This window comes from Danio rerio, chromosome 16, assembly GCF_049306965.1.
Source record: "Danio rerio strain Tuebingen ecotype United States chromosome 16, GRCz12tu, whole genome shotgun sequence".
Classification (NCBI taxonomy): Eukaryota; Metazoa; Chordata; class Actinopteri; order Cypriniformes; family Danionidae; genus Danio; species Danio rerio.
This window is the reverse complement of record NC_133191.1, coordinates 15,268,295-15,285,363: the sequence shown is the minus strand read 5'-3', so window position 1 is coordinate 15,285,363 and position 17,069 is coordinate 15,268,295. Positions and strand designations below refer to the sequence as shown.

Here is a 17,069-nt window from a genome sequence, read left to right as displayed (position 1 = left end):
TGAGAGCTCTGCTAGTCGGACTTCTCATCAAGCATCTCCCGCTGGATCTAATCTCACTATATTTATTAAACGGGATATTTCATTTATCTTGTTGTCTTTATCTAACGACATATTCCCTGACTTTGGTCATTGGAATCTATTACTTGTTCTCAGGTAACGTGTTTTGGCTGAGCGCAAAGATAAGTTAATGATTAATGTAACCACGTACATTCTGTATATTGACTGATCGCTTGCCTTTATTTCCTATAATGTATAAACTTATTGTATGTTATACTTTTAAAATGGCCATTATCGATTATTAAAACTGATACTCAGCAAAAGAGAGGCTGTGTTTCGTATTTTCACTGAAATTGAAAGGAGGCAGTTGTTATCGGCTCCGTTTTGTTATAAATATCCACACAGTGAAGATGACGCTCATCTTATGCAGCACGACGCCTCAACATATCTGCTGTCTAAGTTGCTAATATTAAAATAAAAATAGGCAGTTCCTTAAATCATGTTTACATTTTATTGTTGATAAAGTGAAACAACGAAGCCAGGGTGATGTGAATGAAGTTATAAAGTACACTGTTCCCTTTGAAGATTTACCCGTGTCCGCGGTATAGTCTGCTTTTCCATATCAAACTGAGAAGAAGAGACTGCAGCCTTGATCAAACTTGCGAAGTCTGAACTTACAAGGAGAGGATGCAGGACTGAATTGTGCGTGTTAGGCTACTTAATATTCAGGAAAAGCCCCAATCAGAGAGGCGAACGTCTGCAGCCCCGCCTCCGTTTTCAGATGTCTCCGTTTTCCATTATCCACACTAAGACATTATCCACACATTTCGAAACGCTCCGTTTTCGGCGCTCGAGAACTCCGGCGTAGTGTGGACGGTTGGCGTAACCGTAGCAAAACTTATGCGTTTTCAAACTAAAACGCATTAGTGTAAACGGGGCCTTAGAGTTTTCCAGCTCTTTTCATCCCCGCTTCTAGCAGCACACTCCATTTCCGCATTACTGGATCTGTAGCGACAACAGACCGCAAGGGATGATGGTCAAGCATGGGCTGATGGGTATTGTAGTTTTCGCTACCTCCCGTTCGCTTCATTCGCCTAAGCAAATTTTCTCAGAAGACCTATAGTTTTACCGAGTCATGCGACTTCGGTAATATCGAAAAAAAATAATATTGCGGTATGGCGGTATTTACAATACCGTTACATCCCTATTCATTATAGAATGTTTCATAGGTAACAGCACATCCTTTGTGAAAAATAATTTATTTTTGTGCCATCATTACAAGACAAAATACATTTCAACTGATTTCAGTTGGTTATATTTTTCAGGTCCTCCTGATCATTCTGTTCTCCTGGTTGTGAGGATGTGCAGAGGCTGTATTTGTCAGTGTTAAAAGACTTGTGCAGCTGTATCCAGACATACAAGCAGCCGACAAAGAGTTCTGGAGCAGGACAGACAGGTAGTTCACAGTGGCTAGGCTAGAAGTTTATACTTGGGTGGCCAGAAAGTGGCCTCCGCTATTTTGGGGGGTCCATACAAATACACCAGTGTAAGCTATACTATTGCACAGAAAAAATTAAATGAAAGAATTAATTAATCGGTTGAACACAAAATATTTTAAAGAAAGCTTAAGTATCAAGGTGGCAATATACAGTATGTTACATTGTAGTACATGAGCTGGCTAATACAGATTCGTAAATGTTTAGTTGTTAAGATTAGTTAAATACTAAATCCTATACTTGAGACCTGTTGCATATACAGCTTTATCTGAACTGAATTTAACTAGAACTACACCAGCATTCCAAGTGCTCTAGACTAGCTTTTTGCACTGGTGCGTCTAAAATGTTTGATGGCATTGCATTTAACACTGCAATTTTACATGTTAATTTTTTTTTAAATTACAATCCATATAGGCAATATTGACTTGTGAATGATTAACTAAAATCGGGTCAACACACATTATGGGGATTGTGTGTAGAATTTTGAGGAAATTAATGAATTTAATCCATTTTGAAATAAGACTGAAACATTAAAAATGTGGAAAAAGTAAAGTATCAATACTTTCCGGATGCATTGTATATGGTTTTTAGCGCGTTATCAAAGACTTAAAAAAATAGTCCAACATTATTTACAGCAGCAAAAGACCCTCCACATCAAAAGCTACTGGTCAGCTCACGATTCAGCAAACATCTGAAAAACAAATAGCTTATTATGCCTTCACAAGAAATCAGTGTTTTTGAGTCTAATGAAGATAGTACTATTTTATTAAATTATTATTTAGCCTGGCATGTTTACTGTTACAAAATATTTTAAATGTTTCTTAAACCAAAACATAGTGTTCAATGGGGAAAAAGTAGCTGTTTTTTACACAGAGATAAAAAAAAAACACATTTCAGAGCAGTAATCACAATACTGTGAAACTGTGATATTTTTATCCAAGATTATACCCTCAGAATTTTTTAATTTATTTTTTTTTCAGTTGGCCTATATTCTGTTTTTCTATGTTCTTGGAAATGCTGCTGTGCATGAAAATGTGACGATATATCCGGTTCTATAGTTAATTCTGAAATAAATCTTAAAATGAAACAATATTTAAAAATGCAATATTTAATGTGTCAGACACTAAATAAACATGTCAATTCATTTATATTAATCTGATTCCTTAACAGGGCAGCACGGTGGCGCAGAGGGTAGCACGTTTGCCTCACAGCAAGAAGGTTGCTGCTTCAAGCTTCGGCTGGGTCAGTTGGCGTTTCTGTGTGAAGTTTGCATGCTCTCCCCGTGTTGGCATGGGTTTCCTCAGGGTGCTCCGGTTTTCCCAAGTCCAAAGACATAGGTGAATTGGGTATGCTAAAATTGACCATAGTGTATAAGTGTGTGTGAATGAGTGTGTATTGGTTACAGCTGGAAAGGCATCCACTGCGTAAAACATAGGCTGGCTAAGTTGGCCTTTCATTCCGCTGTGGTGACCCCAGATTAATAAAGGGACTAAGCCCAAAAGACAATGAATGAATGAATCCTTAACAGTTAAAATTAACCATTTGAGCGTGCTTAGTTTAGGGTATGTTGTGCCATTAAATTGTCAATAGGTTTTATTTTTTTCTACATTTTAAATCTGCTTTAGCTTTCTTCTTTCCTATAAACCTGGAAATATAAAATATATATTTTTGGTTTTTAACAAATTGCTTATTTTATTCTTAGATTGGTGTACGCTGATGGTCTGCTAAGAATTCTGCTGAGTTGAAGGGATCCTCCTGTCAGACAACCTCTCCAAAGTACAATAGGACTAGTAAGTAACATCTTAAACATACACCACTGTTTAAAGCTTTTAGGTTGGTATGGTAAATTCTCTTCTGATAGTGTCAGCTTTATTTAATTAATACAGTCAAGCAGTAATACTGTGAATTTAATACAATGTATATAATTAATAGTGTCACATGATCCTTCTGAAAAAATAGTATTCCAATGTACTGATTCTCTCCTCAAGCTGTTTTTTTTATATATAAAACATTTTAAATAAACATATTTTTAGTATTCTTGATGTATGAAAAGTTTATTTTTAAAAACATAGTATTTATTTGAAAAAAAAAATGTTTGCTCTTTGATGATTGCTAACAATCAGACATGTTTCTTTAGAACAAAAAGAATTTGTGGAAAAAAAGTATTCTCACTGAGCGTTGTTCAACTGTGGTCAACACGTCATTTAAGTTTTCAAATAAGCCTAAAAGACCTGATTAGCTGCATAAGGTGCATTTAATTAGAGAGTTGAATATATCATTTCTTTTTATATCCTCCTCTATAGCCTACATATAATAGAAGTTGTTTGCTGAAAAACCTTTTTGTAGCAGAAATAAAGCTATGATTAGGCCCACCTGGATTTTTCGCAGAACTCCGCAGATGTTTAGCCTATCATTAATTCTGTTTATTTACTTGAGTAAATGTGTGTAAATCTATATTTATTCAGTTTTTTTATTAATTTCAGTAATATTATTGACTAATGTGAAAATGTTCATCTGATTTATGTACAATGAGGTTTGTACAGTAATGTTTTCTGTCTTACTAGATATGTTACATGAAAAACTTGCTTTATTTACCAAATAAAGTGAATCTAATTGGATTTGCATTTTAAACATTAAATAAAACTTTAAAATATATTAAGGTTTTAGTTATGATACTCCCAAAATAATTCCGCAGAAATCCGCAGACTTCCACCAAAATTTTCAGCAGAAATAGCAAAAAACATCTGCAGATTCCTCCTGGCCCTAGCTATGATATATTAAATGTGGTGTACAGTGTGACATTTTAGTTGACGAAACTTAGTTTATTTTGCATGTAATGTGGTATCTGAAGATTTGACATATATTTAGAGACACATTTATACTAACACAATGATACTAAAAACCAAAAAAAAACATTCATTATGATTTCACAAGGAATTTAACTTTCAAATGGCTTTTCTAAAAATTAGTGCTCAGACACACTCTTTAAGTTTAAATTAAATTACACATTTTAGCTAGTCACTTGCATAACACATACTCCAGTTATATGTCATGAAACAAATAATTTATATTTGTGGTAATATGAACTGCTCAAATGCTAATCTTTCTCCTTTTGGTTTCTTGCTTTATTTAAGGGTTCCCACTACAAGGATTAGATTTGGCTACTGCAGTCCCGGTTTGGGCCAGCCTCACTTGTGAAGACTAAAGATGAAGACAACATACAAGAACAATTTCGAGGATGGCGACACACTTTTTATTCCACCTATATATCCCCTTTTATGTGTAAGCAACATTCCACAAGATAAAACAAAAGTAAATGACAGGTTATTTCTTTTAATTTTGTCTGTTTTCTTGGAACATTGTACACAATTTACAACCAGTTTTATTTATATAAATATAGGTCAGAGCAAGAAAATGTTATGTTTTCTTCTGGAGAAAGTCTTATTTCTTTTATTTCGGCTAGAATAAAAACAGTTTTGAATTTTTTAAAAAACATTTTAAGGTCAATATTATTAGCCCCTTTAAGCAATTTTTTTCGACTGTCTACAGAACAAACCATCGATATACAATAACTTGCCTAATTACCCTAACCTGTCTAGTTAAGCTAATTAACCTAATTAAGCCTTTAAATGTCACTTTAGGCTGTATAGAAGTGTCTTGAAAATATCTAGTCAAATATTATTTACTCGGTTATTAGAAATGAGTTATTAAAACTATTGTGATTAGAAATGTGTTAAAAAATATTTCCGTTAAACAGAAATTAAAGGATTTTATATATATATATATATATATATATATATATATATATATATATATATATATAGAATGACAAAATCTGTTTTGTGTCGTGCATTAGAGTTTGCTTAAAAAAACTGGTTATCTCTGAGAAAGTATTATTTTATATTATTGGTGTGTTATTAGTTCAGAGGAGATTGCAAATTGTTGAATGCCATTTATAAAAAAAATGTAAAAAAAAAATTGACTACAGACTTTAATAAAATTTTATCAGACAATTATTTTAATTTGTATGATTTTATTTACTACTGTAAATATTGTTTGCTTGGTATTTATTTTGTGTTTGTGTACTCTTTTTTTATTGTAACTCCCTGAAGAAAGTCTTTTGGATACTGAACACATGACTGGTATTATCTTGTATTTTAAAATTATAGTCTTGGAAACATGCATTTTCTTTAACACTATTTAAGAAATTATAAGCATTATAACATGTGCTTACATAAGTGATTTGTGTTTTTACTATGGTAAACTATAGTCACCCTTAGTGTACATGTTTTGAAGTACTTGTAAATATTCCTATGGTCTTAATGTAAATGCTGCAATGGACTTTGTATTTAAAATCTTTATTGCACAGTATTTCAGCCATGGTTATAGTACAACTTGTTGGTTTTGTTTTAAACGTAGTAAAACATGGTTATGTGTGATAAAAGTATGTTAATCTATTTGTATGTTTGTGAAAAATATTAATAAATCTTCAACTGTTATTGAGAATGGTGTGTCGTGTTTATTATAAATAAGCAGCTGCTGCAGCTAGTGGTCCATAAGTATGGAGCAAAACGCCTGAGAACAGCGCCTCCGCGGAGCGGCCGGCATTTCCGGTTGCGTCGTCCTAACATCGGCCGGACAGCGTTTCCGATCATTTGCCGACGTCGCGGCGACATTTTGCCAATTAGCAAACGCTCCCTGAGCGACATCGCGCCGATGGAATTTTGAAAGTCGGCACGACGTCGGCCCAACGTATGTGTGCTGTCTGGGATATAGCCTATAACTTTCATTTTACAAAGACCTGTCTGAAAAAAAAAAGATTTTCGATATTTTATAAAAACAATTAACACTGGAGAAGGTTTGAAATATTATTTATAAAGTATTTGGATACGATGATATTAATCAAATCGCGCAAACAGAGCATTATTTGGGTGAGTGAAAGCAGAATCTCCTATACCTTTTTTTCTGTCACCCAGTCCTGCGCAGCGCTTGCTGCTTTAAACGCATATGGGGGAAAGTCCAAACACAAAATGGGTTCTATATAGGCCTACTCAAACAACTGTTTATGTTTTTATATGACGTGGTTAAATTTATAAATAAAACTTTAAATGAAGAGCTTTAGTGAATAGCTGCCGAGCGCAAAAATATGGCTATATTTTATAAGGCTACTCGCTCTTATGCTGAAACACTTAACACGACTTCTATCAAAACGAGGATGTTATAAAATACATGCAATATCGAGTTATAAAGGAGAATTTCTGTGGATTTATATTATGGATGTGTGCGCTCTCTGTGATGGGTCCCTGCGTTCGGCGAGAGCAGTCGATGAACAATGCCAGTTGGTCGGCGAGTAAACAAATGTAATGAATGGAAATACACAGGTCTGTGCGTGTAGACATTTCATGTACTGCTGTACAGTAACGTGTTGTTTGTTTGTTTCGGTTGTCTTCATTTTAATGGTTTCGTTTCGTGATGATTATATGGTGTGCTTTATCTGAAGTGGGCGGGTTGTGTGACGTTTGATTCGGGGACGTTCTGTGGGCGGTGTTTGCGTGACGCGCTGTGAGCTTTTAGCCCGTCAGTGGAAACGCGACATGATTTCGGCCTCATTTCTCAACCTCACGGGCTATTGGCCCGGCCCGGCCCGATTAAAGCCCTGGCTCGCACTGGCCCGATAGTGGAAATGCGGCTAATGTACCTTGAGACTCAACAATACATAAACATACCTTATCCTATTTACATGAAACCTTTAAATACTCTGCTGACCCGCCAGCTGAGTTTTTTAAAAGTGATCATTGTTTAGAATGCATTGCTTTAAAGATTCCATGACAACACATCAAATTTATCACAACACTGCAGTCCCAATGTTTTATGCATATAGTACCACTTTCGGTTAATTTTTAAAATTTTCTGTAAATATTTACAAACATCCTAGTTATATTGTGAAATATTTAATTTTCAGATGCTCAACTATGTGTAAGAACATGTATTTCATCATTTTAGTAGTATATGATAAGATAAAATATTATGGTCATTTTCTCAATACTGGGTTCTGGCTGGAAGGGCATCCGCTGCATAAAACATATGCTAGAATAGTTTGGGATTCATTCTGCTGTGGCTACCCCGGATAAATAAAGAGACTAAGAAGAAAAATGAATGAATGAATGAATGAATGATCATATTATTTGATCCATGATGGATGATGGGCTCCACCATGTTATTCTACGCTGCAGGAGAGATCAGAGCTGCTGGATTTACAACATGTTAAACCATCTGTTTCTCCCAAAATACATTAGTTTGTGTTTTAACATGAAAAGATGGAGTGAGTATTTTTTCTAAATCATACATGTCGTTTTGCTAGTACTTATGTGCATGGAAATGTCTGGAAGAGAAAATAAATGCTATTTGTTTGAAATGATTTGGGTTATAGAGTCAGATAAGCCTCATATTTACATTTTGATATAAATGTCTGAGAAGGATAGATGTACATTGATTCCGTTAAATGTTTTTGTCGTTTAATTTTCATACTGATTGTTCACTTAACAATGGTCAGTTTATAAACACCTGTTAACACCTTCAAACACTCCATAAAACCCCTTTAAAGTGGAAATTACTGTATGTGTACTAGAACAAATCTATCTCGATATTTTCCTCACAAACATGGTTAAACTATCTGCATTTTTTGTCTTTCATATCACTATTCACTTATTCACATATTTTTAGTGAGTTAATAAACCTCACATATAACTTCTCAACAAGAACAAAAGCAAAATCTACATTTATATTTCCATCTCCCTTGAAAACTATTCCAGTGAGCCCACATGGAAGAGTCGAAACAAATAATTACCATTGTCAAATACAACATGTGACAGGGACTGGGATTTAAACAAATAAATCAAAAAGCATAAATAAACAGATAAGTAATACATAAAATCAACCAATTATATTTGAGTCCTGCAACAGAATCTGCACAGCCAGTAAAGCAGTTCTTCTATGAGCTTTTTAGCTCTGGAGATCAGAATGTGAACAGTATCCAGAGCTCTGGCGTTACTCTGTGAGTCATTGGCCTTTCTCATAATCACAGATGAGATTATCATAATAACAGTGTGGTAGTAATTCCCAGCTGCCCGAGTGCGAGTTAAAGTGTGGCTGCGGTTTTGTGAGATTTAAAGGAGAGGAGACCCTCGCGCCGAAACCCTCCACTGTAATAACAACATTCCCCCTGAGCGCAGGAAAGTGAAGACTAATCTAAATATTATCGCATGTTAGCGAGGAGGAGGAGGGTCAGTGCACTGGGATCAAGCACAGAAGCCCCATCGCTCTTTGTTTTATGCGTAAGTGAGAGCTTAATCTGTTCCTGCACACTAGAACCGCTTCGTCTTGATTTGTTTAAGCACAGTTTAGGGTTTTAATGTGACAGGACACTGCTTCCCTTTGTGTTATTCGTTTTAGAGAGCTTCAGAATGATTCTGGAGGTTTGCTTTTGAGTTTAGATGAAAGAAAAAAGTAAAAACACACTTACCTGGTAGGCTGCGAGACTAGTGCGTCTTTGTGAAGTCGGTAGCAGGGGAAGCTGTTGAAAGTGCCAGGCTCCATCGAAACACCTTGTACACTGCTGTAGTGCTTCTCAGCCAGACCGAACATCTCCATCATACGGAAGCCTGTAAATGACAACATAATATTACAACACTTTTTTGTTTCTTTCTTAGAGGTTTGTCATTTCTCAGCCTGCTTAAGAACACTGCTAGCAGAACGTACGATTGATTTAACTTTTCAACATTTTAAAATTTAAATATCATTATATTAAAAATATGTGTGTTATGCTTGGATGTGTGAAGAAGCATGTTTGATTGAGAAAATACACTTTTTGTCATTATCCATATACTAAAATGGTAGTTTTTCATTTGTTTCCTGAGGGCAACATTGCAAGACAACTCACCGTAATATATATATATTTTTTGCTTTACTGTATACACACAGGAGATGGATATTGAATCAATTTATGGAGGTAAAGAACGAGACTGAGCAGTTAGGTTCATTCTTCCCAACAGCAAGCTTGAAGAGACACATTAGCTATGTTTCCATTCAAAGATGCAAATTAAACTTGCAAAAAGCCACAGCTCTGCATACTTTATCTTTAAGTCTGATTAAACAAACCTGATTAAACTAATTGAGCTCTTCAGGCTTGTTTGAAACCTACAGATAAGTGTGTTGAAGCAGGGTTGGAACTAAACTCTGCAACAATTAGGGTGAAATATTTTTTTTACCTAAAACAAAAATTCATGCCATAGAGCAGGGGTCACCAAACTTTTTCCTGGAGCTCCGGTGTCCAGCAGATTTTAGCTCCAACTCTAATCCAACACACCTGAACAAGCTAATTTTACTAGGTATACTTGAAACATCCAGGCAGGTGTGTTGAGGCAAGTTGGAGCTAAACCCTGCAGGGACACCGGCCCTCCAGAGCCAAGATTGGTGACCCCTGCCATAGAGGACTAAACATTCTTAAAGCAAGCAGCATTTTTTGACTTGATTTTAGTACAGGATAAGTCAGAATTAAGTGGGGGTTTTTTGTTTGTTTTTTTGACAAGACAGTAATTTTTTTATTTATTTTAATTCCTGGCGAAGCAGTGGCACAGTAGGTAGTGCTGTCGCCTCACAGCAAGAAGGTCGCTGGGTCGCTGGTTTGAACCTCGGCTCAGTTGGTGTTTCTTTGTGGAGTTTGCATGTTCTCCCTGCGTTCGTGTGGGTTTCCTCCGGATGCTCCGGTTTCCCCCACAGTCCAAAGACATGCGGAACAGGTGAATTGGGTAGGCTAAATTGACCGTGGTGTATGAGAGTGTGTGTGAATGTGTGTGTGGATGTTTCCCAGAGATCGGTTGCGGCTGGAAGGGCATCCGCTGCGTAAAAACTTGCTGGATAAGTTGGCGGTTTATTCCACTGTGGCGACCCTGGATTAATAAAGGGACTAAGCCGACAAGAAAATGAATGAATGAATTTTAATTCCTGATATAAGAATTTATAAATTAGAAATAAAACAAAAACTGTTTTATTTTTGTAATTTAGTATGGTGACACACATTTAAAAGTTTACATTAAGATTTGTTTGTTTGTTTGTTTGTTCATCCATTATTTTGTTCAATATATTTTACTATATACCAATTTCAATGCCAATACCAATACTAATTATACCAATATACATTTTTTATATATACTTTGGCTACCAAAAATCAGCATTTATTTGATAAAAAAGCTATATATTTTATAAATATATTTATTTATTTTCTAAGTGGTGCAGTGAATAGCACGATCTCCTCACTGCAAGAGGGTCACTGGTTCGAGCCCAGACTGGGCCAGTTAGCATTTCTGTGTGGAGTTTGCTTCTTCTCTCTGGGTTCCCCGTGGTTTCCCCTACAGTCCAAAGACATGCAGTACAGGTGAATTGGGTAAGCTAAATTGTCCGTAGTGTATGTGTGTAAATGAGAGTGTATGAGTGTTCTCAATGTTGGGCTGCGGCTGGAATGGCATCCGATGTGTAAAACATTTGCTGGATAAGTTGGAGGTTCATTCTGCTGTGTTGACCGCTGATAAATAAAGGGACTAAGCCGAAAAGAAAATGAATGAATGAATATTGTCAATGTTTAAAATAGTTAATAAATTTGGTTTATAAATATATATCAGTCTACATATATATATAAATATCTTTAATGCCACTTAATGGACCATTGTTAGATTAAAAATTAAAAAAAAATAAAATAAAATAGTTAAATAACTTACTAAGCTGAAAAATTTAAATGATGGAGTATGTACTTCAAAATTTAGTATGCTAATAAATAATGTAAAGAAAAAAAAAAAGAAAATAAACAAGTGGTAAAATGCTATCCTATGCCAGGTTAATATTTTATCATATAAATGAACTTATAAATATTATAATATTTAATGTGCTGTTACATTATAAATATTTATAACAGGGAATGATTTGTTTTAAAGCATATCATTTCCTCCAAAATTTGTAAACAGCGGCAAAAACAATCAGGTTAAAACAACAACAAAGGCTGTATTTGTTCAGCTAGTAAAAGAGAGACGGTTTGTAAAGTATAATTAAGTGTGCTTTTTTCCATCCTTCAAGATCTAGATAATGGTGCACAAATAACATGACCCAGTGCTCTTAATTAAGTAAATGGGTTTCTGAATACTAACAGTGGATGAATAGATCTAACAGTTTGAATAAATCTTCATATCTTCCCACCCAGCACAGTGAATGTGTGTTTTATGCAGAGGTTACTGTGAAGCATTTATTGTTGTCTTACCAGCTAAAGTGTTCCCACTCATTAACACCGAGGGGCAAGCTGAAAAAGAAAAACAGAACAGAGTGCAAAGTCTATCAGTTCCCTGAGAACAAAGTGATTTAGGAAATTACACATTGTGTAATGATGCATTCAAAAACATATATAATACAAAATCCTGTTCAGAGGTATTTTAACAGCAACCATTTTATACTTGATCTTAACTTGTGCCACAAGGGATGATTTCAGAGAATGGAAGAAGCTGAAGTAATTTCAAAAGTATTTACTTTGTAATATAAAAAAGTTTTTGATTTTCATCAATAATCCCACAAAGGCCCACAAACGCTCTGAACGAGGTGGAGTAATTTAGAAAAGAACCCCATTATTTATTTTTGCTAATTATATTGTTTTACACGCACACACATTAAAAAAAACTCCACTATTAGTTTTGGTAAATACACTTTGCACTCACTTTCCATATAAATTGAAATATATGTAAATGGCACATATAGGGCCTATGTTTCATTAACAAATATTATTAAGAACATTCTATAGTCTATTCTAAATTAATATAAAATCACTTACAAAAGCTTTCACATCTTCTAATATATGTAAATCGTAAATAAATAAATAAATAAATAAATAAATAATGAGGCTATTTATTAAGAAATTTAATGTAATATTTATTATTTATTAGGAAAATAAATAATAATAAAGTGAACTCTAAAAAAAAACCTGAACTTTAAAAATAAAAATAAAACTGAACTTTATAAAAAAAAAAACTTAAAAATGCTTTGAGAGCAAATTACACCTGAGAGATGACTTTAATGTTTAAAAATAATAATCATTCCAAGTTTAAATGTCAGAATGTTATAAATAAATAGGGCATAGGGGGTATAACTGGGAAAAGAACACGGCCAGGAACTATGTTTCTAACTACAGCTCCAGAGGTGTAGTTGCAAGCATAGAAGTTTGCGACGCAGTTTGTGAATATTCATTGGAACGACGAATTTGGAAAACACCCAATCAATGAACTATTGCGACAGAACTTGCGACCTTAGTTGGCTAACGATGGTTGGCCAAAACGAACTCCTGGCTAGTACATTTAACTTTTCACAGTCAGAATTTGTCTATATGAATAATAATAAAATTTCAAACATAATAATAATAATAATAATAATAATAATAATAATAATAATAATAATAATAATAATAATAATAATAATAAAAATAAAAATAAAAATAAAAATGATAATAAAAATAATAACGATAATAATAATAATAATAATAACAGTAATAACAATAATAATAATCCAAAATTTGGTTTTTCAAACCACCTGAACCCCCCTTGGCTACGAGTCTGACTATTAAATTTAACTTAATAAATTGTATAAAGATTTATTAATAACAAATTTTAGTAGCAGTTAAATAATTAATAGCAATATAAATAATATCATTCTTGGCAAGGTTGTGGGGGAGATTATATTCACCCATCCCCACCAATGTCAAGTACAAACCTACACCCTTGGGTGGCTTAATGGGTTAAAAAAAAAATATATATATATATATAATATATTAAAATTATCTTAAAACAATCAACCAAAGATTTGGGTTTGCAATAACCTGGTGATGAGTGAATAATGACAAAGACTGCAATTTTGGGGTGAACTATACCTTTAAGGAAATAATGAACATGTTATATTTTGAATTGTACCCAACAATGTCATGTGCCATAACTGCATTTACTATATAGCAAGTTTTTCTAATCTTACAGTATAAAACGTTCAACATTACATCACACCAAACTGCAAGAGGAAGTTTCTGTGTATTCTCAAAGGGACGTACTGGCAGTCGCAGCCTCACAAACAAAAGTTATGAGCTGTTCTTCAATTTTCTTGAAGGCATCCAGATCATCCACAAAGAACACATGTCTCTCGCTAGGTTTACTGGCGATGTTCACCAGCTCCCCATAGTCTGCATCAGCGAAGCCAATGGCAAAGATGATGTAGCCTACGGTGAAACAAGAAAACATGACTTTTATTACAGCGTTTAAAGTCCTATTTTTAACAGCCAAAAAACCAAACCACAAGACAGTTGGTGTTTTTTTCAAAAGCTGTTGTTTAAACAACATGAAAATTAAGTTATTATGTGGAGGGAACATTCGACTCACCCTCCATCTGCATCTCTTTGGAGATCTTGTTGACATCATCCTGAGAGCGGCCGTCGGTGAGCACAACCAGCACTTTCGGGATGCCTCTCCTCACACCCGCATCCTCAGAAAAGATGGCCTCCTTGACATGCTTGATGGCTCGACCTGAATCAAGAGTCATAAACATAGATGTTACTGCCTCATGCCAAGAGCAGGATTTACACTGCTTCACAGACTCTGGGTTGCCAAGAAGTGATGGATTTTACAGGAACTTTCATCATGACGTTGTGTTTGCCAGGAAGCTATGTTTTGTTGAAACTTCACCCCAGAACCTTTAGAGAGTTGAAGTAATTGTGAAACAAAAATTGTGGATTAAATAAACAAAGTGTGTATTTAAAAAATACTAATAATTACAATTTTGTTAAAATAACACTTGTGCTGTATGGTTTCTGTGAATGTTGTTGTTATCATTTTTAACTCCTAAAATAAGATGCAAAAAAAATAATTATCAGATTAAAATAATCATGTCATAACTCACGTTATCTCTAGAACTAGGCAGTCACTTGATCATTTTAAAAATTTTGTAATTTTATAACTGTTCAGGTAAAGCCCATACACAGTTCCCTGACTTGTCCTAAATATGTGTATATTTCATTCTTTGAAAGAAGATAATAAATGAAGAAATATAAAATAAATGGAGATAATAAGACCATGAAAGTGTTTTTTGACCTTACATGCATATTAGACTGTTGTTGGAGACTCTTACAACCAAAATATGACCCTATTTCATGTATAATATGGGCTCTTTAATAAACGGGTTTGAACGGTTCACTTAGAAGATCCGGTTAAAACGACCGATTCATCCGCGAATCGCCTGTCATCACTACAGACCGTCAGAAACAATGGCAGGCCAGAGACTTACAGTTTTGCTATGGATTCTTGTGTAAGTAAAACTCTTGACAACTGCAAGAAACATCGAGACATACAGAAAAAAACAACCTACAACACAAAACTGGATGCAAAGCACAGACCGAGCACTACACCTGCACCCCACCTCCAACTGAACAACAAATGATTGACATCAGTTCATGTTCTGAAGTAATTTATTCAATGTAAAAAGCTCAAAGATTTGGGGGTGTTTTTTATTGTCTTACCGTTCATTTGGTTATTAAAAATTTTAAATGTTTAAAATCTATTTCTGCCTTAATGTAAATTATTTACTGTAAGTACTCTTTATTATCTTTACACACTTTATTGCAGTCTTTTATGGGCAGTGAATTTACTCAACTAATAACAGAAAACATACAAAAGTAGCAAACACATTACTGTACATGCTGCTATTAATCTGTATATCCAGCATGTATAGCTCTGGGCTCAGAAAGTTCTCAAAATATAATTTAATCCTACATTTTTAAAGGAAAATGAAGATGTAGGTCATATAGGTGGTTGTCAAATGCTAAACACCTGCAAGTTCTGAAAGAGATCAAACCTCGGGCAGGTAAGAAAAAAGTTACACAAAAGTAACTCAAAAGTGATATAACGCATTACTTTCCATAAAAAGTAACTAAGTAACGCAATTAGTTCCTTTTTTAGTGGAGTAACTCAATATTGTAATGCACTACTTTCAAAGGTAACTTTCCTCAACACAAGACCTCAGACCATGTACTTTATAGGCTAACATTCCTTTAGGGCCACAACTCACACTTTCTCCTACACTTCTACTGAAACTAACACACATCATTAACACTTTTGTTTTCAGACACATTCCCCACCACATTGGGTAAAACCACAACTTAAATGCCTGTCTCTCACCTCATTCACACCTTTGCAAGTTGTTTTCAACCAGGTGTCATTTGATAAAATCAATTGATGGTAAAATCCAACTTCACAAAGCATACAATAGCCCATTTTATGCCTATGGTGTTAGTAGATTACCTCCACATTCATCTTCATCTTGACAATCACTGGCTTTGTTTGCAATTTAAAGTAATCTGCACTTTTTTTTTATGCAATGCATTGGATATTATGGAGCTGCTTTGTACTGCATTGTCAGCAGGGAAACCACTATTTTTATTACTTTCAAAGCCCCCCTGGACAGTATTAAGTCAGTTGGTACAAATTAAATTGGGGGTGGTGTTCCCCTTGATAGAAATCGCATTATTCGCCTTTGGTAGATATTGGGTCGGGCATCCTGCCTAATTAGGGTCCCTTGAATCCTCCTAACCTTTCCCCTGTTACACCACCACTGATACTCACAGAACAATCCACTCCCATCTGCAGTTTTAGGAGATAGCACTCTAGAGCTAATTTCCCATTTAGTAATTCTGGCCCCGGGTTTCAAAAGGGGCCATTCAACCGAAACTCCATTAGTGTCTGTCACTGAAGGTCTGCAGATTGCGAAAGCTGATTCCACATCGTTAGTACTCATTCTGCTGGATCTGTCTGCCACCTGACACCATGAATCATCAGATGTTTCTGTTCACTCTTTCATCAGCGCTCATCACAGGATCTCTATTTCACGACTTTGAATCCTATCCCACAGGTATGTTTTTCACGGTTGGCTGAAGTGCGGAGCTATCCAAAGCACATCAGCTGGTCATGTGGGTTCCTCAGGGTTCAATCACTGGACCCCTCCACTTCTCCACACAGGTCACTAGGCCTCATCATACAGGAATATGCAGCTATATTTCAATCAGTTGATCTAATAGTGGCTGCACTGGTCTTAAAGCGGAAGTGAAGCACTCAAGTTTACAGTGTTTTGTACATTGATTTCCACTTTATTGAAAATATTTAAAACAAACTTCATTAATGTAACCATTTGTGTTTATAGCTAGGACGCCACCATTCTAGAATATAGCTGTCTCTGAGGTCACAGGGTTAATTTCATTTCTCCAGCTAAACAAATAGAGTGGAAGTAATGGACTGGTCGCAAAGACTTGACTACCTAATTTAACCTAAAGTGTGCAGTTGTGGACATGGAGCTGGTGCAAATACAACCATCAAAGTTGTGTCTAATATATAAAAATGTTTATTTTATAATTTTTTCTCTTTTTTGCCTTTTAATTACCAATCATTTGATGCGCTTTGAACCAATCTCTGTATTATGCTGCCTGACTGCCTGTCTAGGGTTTCAACAAGGTCAGGT

The 17,069-nt window shown here is 34.9% G+C and overlaps 1 protein-coding gene and 1 long non-coding RNA gene across 25 annotated transcripts in view; one reads left to right on the top strand and one right to left on the bottom strand.

Annotated features, from left to right (window-relative positions):
- Positions 1-17,069, bottom strand: part of col14a1a (collagen, type XIV, alpha 1a) — a 344,010-nt gene that overhangs the window by 109,281 nt on the left and 217,660 nt on the right. For all 22 annotated transcript variants that reach the window (XM_009292161.5, XM_009292162.5, XM_068214100.2 and 19 more), the window contains 4 exons: positions 13,946-14,089; positions 13,621-13,785; positions 11,800-11,838; positions 9,016-9,154 (listed from right to left, as the gene is read on the bottom strand). In XM_009292161.5, coding sequence (XP_009290436.2) covers positions 9,016-9,154; positions 11,800-11,838; positions 13,621-13,785; positions 13,946-14,089 — 487 coding nt within the window. The remainder of the gene's footprint in view (positions 1-9,015; positions 9,155-11,799; positions 11,839-13,620; positions 13,786-13,945; positions 14,090-17,069) is intronic.
- LOC141378190 (uncharacterized) lies at positions 1,295-5,282 on the top strand. Of its 3 annotated transcripts, none has more exons than XR_012392061.1 (4): positions 1,295-1,453; positions 2,664-2,735; positions 3,196-3,283; positions 4,628-5,282. It is a non-coding gene; the product is annotated as an uncharacterized lncRNA (long non-coding RNA). The 3 variants fall into 3 exon arrangements; XR_012392060.1 differs by having other exon boundaries at positions 2,664-2,830; XR_012392059.1 differs by having other exon boundaries at positions 2,664-2,839; positions 4,628-4,699.